The sequence below is a fragment of the Manis pentadactyla genome, chromosome 4 (genome assembly GCF_030020395.1).
Source record: "Manis pentadactyla isolate mManPen7 chromosome 4, mManPen7.hap1, whole genome shotgun sequence".
NCBI classification, from domain to species: Eukaryota; Metazoa; Chordata; class Mammalia; order Pholidota; family Manidae; genus Manis; species Manis pentadactyla.
The window spans coordinates 105,128,045-105,135,781 of record NC_080022.1 but is presented as its reverse complement, the minus strand read 5'-3'; the positions used below and the strand labels follow the sequence as shown (position 1 = coordinate 105,135,781).

Below are 7,737 nucleotides of genomic sequence, written 5' to 3'. Positions count from 1 at the left end.
CAGTCACACTGTCTCAGTGCCAACTCTTCAGCTCTGCCATTTTATTATGACAGCAGCCGTACAGAATATGCAGGCACACAGAAGTGGCTGTATTCTAACAAATTGTATTTTATAAAACAGGTGGTAGACCGCATTTGGCCTGTGGACCATAGGTAGCCAACTCCTGAGATAGACATTTGACCTGCTGCCAGGAGGATTTACAACATAAGAAGCTGAAAGTAAAACCAGGTGGTGACAAAGAATGGAAAAGTTGAAATCAGTACCAGTAAAGTTCTCCATTAAGTTTTAAAAACCAAGAAAAGAACAAGTACATAATTGGAGACAAAAGAAGTTTCATGTAAAATATCTACTGAATTGAGCACAAACACATTTTATTCTAGAAGTGTGAGAAGGAAAAAATAGTTATTTCTGGGCCAAACAGCACGATGTGGTTTCTTAAAAAAATCTAACATGGTTCTAGATTTCATTAATGAAGGCAGAGCACCCAGAGCAAACAAGGTGATGATCGCAGGGGAGCGGGTCTGTGTCTGCCTGAGTCACCACTGCTCTGTCACACCCACCCCAACACAGACACGCAGGAGGTGTTCGCTGGGGAATAATCACTCCTACGCTCTGCTTGGGTGGAGCAGCAGGTAGATATTGGAGTGTCTGCTCTGTGCAGTCTCTGTGCTGGATTCAAATGTGAAGAACTGGTATTTGAGCTAAGAGCTGAAAGGCGGGGGTGAAGAGAGAGAAGAGGGGTTGTGGGACAGTACCCCCGGCAGGGGCGGCACCAGAACTGCTCTGATTCTCTGATAGGACTCAGTTCTGCTCTCTTTCCCTTTAATATCCCAATTAAAATGCAGGTTTCTGGAAAAAGTGGCAAAGGGTGTGTGTGTGGAGAATATCATACTTTCTAAGAAGTCTTAACTTTAGCTTTGTTTATGAAAAATATGCTCCTTTACCAGAGAGAAGAAACAAATGTGTTGACATGTTTAAGGAAACATTTGAAATATTTCAAATGAGGCTATAAAGGGAGATGAATTTAAGGGACTGGTAGGTCTACAGTGGGAGTTCTCATAGCCACCAATAATCACCTCGCAAAGGAACTAATTATGTTTGCAGAGGACATGTACACCTGATAAAATAATTAAAAATAAATTGCTCTCCCTGGAAATGCAAATGACCGAGTGCTAAAGCAACCTTGTTGGTCACATAGACAATAAATAGATGTGTTTTCTCAAGTCTGTTAGGTGGCACTGATTGATTTCCAATTCTGGCTACAACAGGGCCTGAGCAGCTTTTGAAACAAAGGAGACCTCAGGCCCAGTGGGCACAGTTGTTACAAGAAATCTGCAAGAAGACAGGTTGTGAAAGCCTTCAGCCATGACATTCCCCAGCTCTACCCCAGACTTCTGGTTGAGAATAGGGGATCCTGAGAAATTGGACTTGAGCCACGGCTCCCCCGGCACTCAGTCTCTGCTGGAGCAGGAGAGGGTGGTGCACTGTTCATCCCTTCTCCCTCAAATAACAGCCACAACAGCCTTTCCTACCACCTGGGGCTGTCAGGCCAAATAAGGCTAAGAACCAGGAGACAGGGGGAAGGGGAGACAGAAAGCCTTGGGGGCTTGACTGGAGCATTGCTATGAAATTAAAAAAAAAAAAATTCCTTAGCAATGCCGTAATAAGTCTTAAAGAGAAAAGGAAAAAAAGAAACCAGGCTACAGAATATGTTACCATTTCATCCAAGAACCAATACTGATTAAGCACCTAGTATAAGTGGCATTTATAGATGGGATGGAGGAAAACAATGGGATTTCTGCCTTGAAGGAAGTCACATCCTTGTCGGGTTGCAGATTTCATGTAAGTGATGGACATGTTCCCACTTCCTTTTGCCCTGACATCAGGCCCCTACTTCCACCTCTTATGTGGAGGCAAAAGATTACTTAAGAGCCAGTGTGACTGGACGTCTGCGAATGTTTCCAGGGAGCCAGTGACATAAGAGTGGAGAGCAGAGGGAAGCCTACCCTGGCTTTGCCTCAGGAGGGCCTTTAACTGCCAAGAGGCTGCTTGAGGTGGGCACTTCTCTCCATACAGATAGGGGCCCTGAACCTCTGTAAGGTGTGGCCAGTGTAAAACGGGGTAATAGTGTCTTCTAGTTCATGGGGGAACTGGAGGGGTAGATGAAGTAATCCACAGAGAAACACGTCACAGTGCCAGGAACTGCATACACACTCAGCAGATGTTCCATCTGACTCCTAGGAAACTTGCCCGAGGCCACAGGTAGATTCACATCCGGGCCTGTCCAATTGCAAACCCGAGCTCATTCATGGGGCAGCAGGCACCTCTCAGGACTCAGTGGTCATCTTCTTCCTCCTCCTCTTCCCTCCTGTTTGTGGGCCTGTCTCCAGTACCTTTCAAGTCCACCCAGAGAGCCTTTTCTCTCCGTGCATTCAGACTCAGGGTTGACAACTTCCTGGTCTTCCAGTATAAGCAGAGGAGGGAAATGAGCAAAAGAATGAACATAATGCAGGGGCAGATGATCAGGAAATAGAGTAAAGGTGCTGATGAGCAGATCCGGGAAGGAAATGTGGGCTCTGCAACCAAAAGGAGAAAAATGAAGAGAATAATTAGTCTCCAACTTTACTGTACACATCAAAGATAAACACTCCTGGGAGTTACTGTCACAGGCAAATAAATGTAAAAATAATGGAACAAAATAGCAGTCAGCCCAGCAAACCATACATATGTGAGGAGGAAGGAGAGAGTGCCGGGAACAGAGAACTCTGGAACGGGGCTCTTCCCACCTGACTGCCCTTGCCCGGCAAGTTCCAACCACCCGAGGTTTCAATGACCTACTTAAAACTAACAGCCAGTGAGAGAAACGAAACAAAAAAGGAAACCTCTCCTTTAATCTTCTTTCTTCAAAAAAGATATCTATAATTCAACCCTCATTCCCAACTCTGTTGCAGGTCCTGAATTTTCAACTAAGTATTCCCACTGCCACTTCTACACACTCAAACACACACACACACACACACACACACACACACACACACACACACACACACACACACACACTGCACCCTCTTCTAAAACAGCACCTACAGTGAGAAACACCAACCCTTCTGACTCTCCCAATGGGTCTCCCACTCCCCAGGCTCCTTCCACTGGCTCCTCTCCCATGTGGCGCTGACTGTCGCCTCCACCAGGCATGTTCTCTGCACCCTGATCCTCCTGATCCTTGGGTCCTCTGGCCTTGCTGGGGTCACACCTCCTCCCCCAGGCTGGCCTGCCTCCCTTGGGCACAGTGCTTCTCTCCATGGTCTTCTCACACATCCCTTTGTTTAGACCTCTTAACCGTCTCCTCTGCTTCGTCACAGCTACGTGAGTATGTCTGATTGTGCCACTTGCCTCTCTATCCCCTGCAGTGCATACCACATGGGCTTGATAACTTTTGCTGAGTTGAGTGCAACCACATGGGCCTGAAGTCCCCATGTGATGGCACGCTGAAGCCCATGACCAGCCTGCAGGCAGGGGCAGCGGGCGGGCAGCACTATGAGCATGAACACGGAGAGCGCACACAAGCAGCCCAAAGTGGCTCCGGCCACACAGCCAGGGAAGCAAAGCTGAGAGACGGCAAGTGCCTCAGGGTCCAGGGAACAGTGCCTTGAGTTACTAGCAGAGGACCAGGTCTGCAGTCTCCTGGTGCAGAAAGGCACATGTGCAAAGAGACACTAGCTACTAAACGCAGTCTTCCAACTTCACATATTTATGGCAGGACATATGACATCAGGGCTGCTCTGAAAAATCTGATGCTAATAGTAGCTGTGCTTTTATTTGAAAATTGTAATGACATAAGCAACTTCATCGTCAAAGGTTAAGCTAAAGGATTCAGGAGATTATAGACTGTTGGAGATGAAAACAACAGGTTTAGAGGTCATTTTGACCAACCTCATGGTGCAAGAATTCCATTTTCTGCATCACTAATGTATTTTTCACCTTGAGAAGCATCTCTTTGTTGGAAGTCAAGAAAAAAATCTAAACATTTGGACAATTTCTGCACTGTGAGCTCCGGAAAGTCCGGGCCTCTGTCTTCCTTATGCATCTTCTCATTTTGTGTAGCACTTTGTCCATAGGTCATAGAGGGAGACTGATGAAGACATCGACTGCATGAGTGAATTCCACACACCCGAACCCAGAGGAGGCTGCCACCATGATGCACAAGGTGAAGACCACCCCTAAACATTAGGCTGGCACCTCTGAGCAGGGCTGATGAGAGCTGCAGGGCTTTGTTTCCTGGATTTTGCCCAGTGTCATTAATTTTTCTCTATCCTAAATTTGGTTGTTGTTTTTGCAAGGGTGGGCAATGATAAAGCTAGATTTCATATTCTTTTTTTTTTTTGGCAGAAAAACATTGTCTTTATTTGCACACGACATTATCATCTATACAAAGAATCTGATGGAATTTACAAAAAAGCTACTTGAACTCATAAGTGAGATCAGCAAAGTTGAAAAATACAAGATCAATACACAAAAATCAATTATACTTATATATGCTAGTAATATATAAATGGAAGATGAGATTATTTTTTAAAATGCTCTTTACAACTGCATAAAAAATGTAAAACATGTTGACAAAGTACATGCAAGACCTGTATACTGAAAAGTACAAAACTTTAAAAGAGAAACTAAGGAAACCCAAATAAATGGAGCAATATACTTTACTCAGGGTTGGAAGACTCAATACTGTCAAGATATCAATTCTCTCCACATTGATCTGTAGATTCAAGGCCATACACATCAAAACCTCAGCCTTTTTGGGAAATTAACAATCTGATTCTAAAATTCATATGGAAATGCAAATGTCACACAATAGTCAAAGCAACTCTGAAAGGGAAAGAAGCTGGAGAACTAATATTATCTGACCCCAAGTCTTAGTCTAAAATTACAGTAAACAAGGTGTTGTGGCATTGGTGAGGAGACAAACGAATGAACTAGAATAGAATACAGAAATAGACCCACACATACATGGACAAGTGCTTTGTTTTTATCAAATGTACATCACAGTGGTTCAATAGTCGCCCCTCTCCTACTCCCCGCTACCCCAACTTCTCTCCCCCTTGGTAACCTCTAGTCACTTCTCAGTGTTCATGAGTCTAATGCTATTGTGTTCCTTCAGTTCTGCTTTCTTGTTACATTCCACAAATGAGTGAAATCATACGGTATTTATCTTTCTCCACCTGGTTTATTTCACTGAGCATAATACCCTCTAGATCCAACCATGTTGTTGCAAATGGCAGGATTTCTTTTCTTTTTATGGCTGAAAAATATTCCACTGCTTATATGTACCACTTCTTCTTTACCCAGTCATTTGTTGATGGACACATAGGCTGCTTCCATATTTTGGCTATTGCAAACAGTGTGGCAATAAACATAGGGGTGCGTATATCTTTTTAAATCAGGGAGTTTGTTTTCTTTGGGTAAATTCCTAGAAGTGAAATTATGAGGTCAAATGGAATTTTCTTTTTTTGTTGTTGTTTTTTTGAGGAAACTCCATACTGCTTTCCACAGCAGTTGCACCAATTTTCAGTCCCACCAATTGTGTATTTCTTCACACTCTCGCCAGCATTTGTTATTTCTTGTCTTTTGGATAGTGGCCATTCTAACTGGTGTGAGGTAATATCTCATTGTGGTTTTGATTTGCACTTCCCTGATGATTAGTGATGTGGAGCATCTTTTCATGTGCCTGTTGGCCATTTATATTTCTTCTTTGGAGAAGTGTCTGTTTAGGTCCTCTGTCTGTTTTTTGGTTGGGTTATTTATTTTTTGGGTGTTGAGGCTTATGGATTCTTTATATATTTTGTATGTTAACCCCTTATTGGATATGTCATTTATGAATATATTCTCCCATACTTTAGGATGCCTTTTGATGTCCTTTGCTGTACAGAAGCTTTTTAGTTTGGTATAGTCCCACTTGTTCATTTTTTATTTTGTCTCCCTTGCCCAAGGAGATGTGTTCAGGAAAAAGTTGCTCATGTTTATATTCAAGAGATTTTTGCTTATGTTTTCTTCTAAGAGTTTTATGGTTTCATGACTTACATTCAGGTCTTTGATCGATTTTGAGTTTGCTTTTGTGTATGGAGCTAGACAATCCAGTTTCATTCTCTTACATGTAGCTGTCCAATTTTGCCAACACCAGTTGTTGAAGAGGCTGTCATTTCCCATTGTATATTCATGGCTCCTTTATCATATATTAATTGACCATACATGTATGGGTCTATATCTGGGCTCTCCATTCTGTTCCACTGATCTGTGGGTCTGTTCTTGTGCCAGTACCAAATTGTTTTAATAACTGTAGCTTTGTAGTAGAGCTTGAAGTCAGGGAGAGTAATTCCCCCAGTTTTGTTCTTCCTTCTCAGGATTGCCCTGGCCACTCAGGGCCGCCTGTGGTTTCATATGAATTTTAGAACTATTTATTCTAGTTCACTGAAGACTGCTGTTAGTATCTTGATAGGGATTGCATTGAATCTGTAAATTGCTTTGGGCACAATGGCCATTTTGACAATATTAATTCTTCCTACCCATGAGCACAGGATAGATTTCCATCTTTTGGTGCCTTCCTCAGTTTCTCTCATGAGTGTCCTATAGTCCTCAGAGTACAGGTCTTTCACCTTCTTGGTTAAGTTTATTCTTAGGTATTTTATTCTTTTAGATGCAATTGTAAATGGAGTTGTTTTCTTGATTTCTCTTTCTGCTAATTCATTGTTAGTATATAGGAATGCGAAAGATTTCTGTGTATTCATTTTGTGTCCTGCAACTCTGCTGAATTTAGTTATTAGTTCTAATAGTCTTTTGGTGAATTCTTTAGGGTTTTCTATATATAATATCATGTCATCTTCAAACAGTAAATTTAACTTCTTCCTTACCAATTTGGATGCCTTTTATCTCTTTGTATTGTCTGATTGCTGTGGCGAGGACCTCTAGTACTTTGCTGAATAAAAGTGGTGAGAGTCTTTGTCTTGTTCCTGATCTTATAGAAAATGCTTTCAGCTTTTCGCTATTAAGTATGATATTGGCTGTGGGTTTGTCATATATGGACTTTATTATGTTGAGGTACATACTCTCTATACCCATTTTGTTGAGAGCTTTTTTCATGAATGGATGTTGAATTTGGTCAAATGGTTTTTCAGCATCTATTGACATGATCATGTGGTTTTTATCCTTCTTTTGTTAATGTGGTGTATGATATCAATGGATTTACAAATATTGTACCATCCTTGCATCCCGGGGATAAATTTCACTTGGTCATGATGGATGATCTTTTTGATGTATTTTTGGATTCATTTTGCTAATATTTTGTTGAGGATTTTTGCATCTATGTTCATCAGGGATATTGGTCTGTAATTTTCTTTGTGTGTTGTCTTTGTATGGTTTTGGTATTAGAGTGATGCTGTCCTCATAGAATGAGTTTGGAAGTATTCCCTCCTCTTCTACTTTTTGGAGTGCTTTAAGAAGGATGGGTACTAGCTCTTCTTTAAATGTTTGGTAGAATTCAGCTGTGAAGCCATCTGGAAATGGAATTTTGTTCATGGGGAGTTTTTTGATTATTAGTCCAATTTCATTGCTGGTAAATAATCTGTTCAGATTTTTTGTTTCTTTCTGGGTCATTCTTGGAAGATTGTATTTTCTAGGAAGTTAGTTGTCCATTTCTTCTAAGTTGTCCAATTTATTGGCATATACTTTTTCATAGTATTC

At 41.7% G+C, this 7,737-nt stretch overlaps 1 protein-coding gene across 1 annotated transcript in view; it reads right to left on the bottom strand.

Moving 5' to 3' along the window:
• Positions 1 to 350: 350 nt before the first annotated feature.
• The window catches only part of CD101 (CD101 molecule), a 55,048-nt gene continuing 47,661 nt past the window's right edge, over positions 351 to 7,737 (bottom strand). Inside the window, exon 9 of the mRNA XM_036924466.2 lies at positions 351 to 2,576. Within this exon, the coding sequence (XP_036780361.2) occupies positions 2,335 to 2,576 (242 nt within the window). The 3' untranslated portion in view covers positions 351 to 2,334. The remainder of the gene's footprint in view (positions 2,577 to 7,737) is intronic.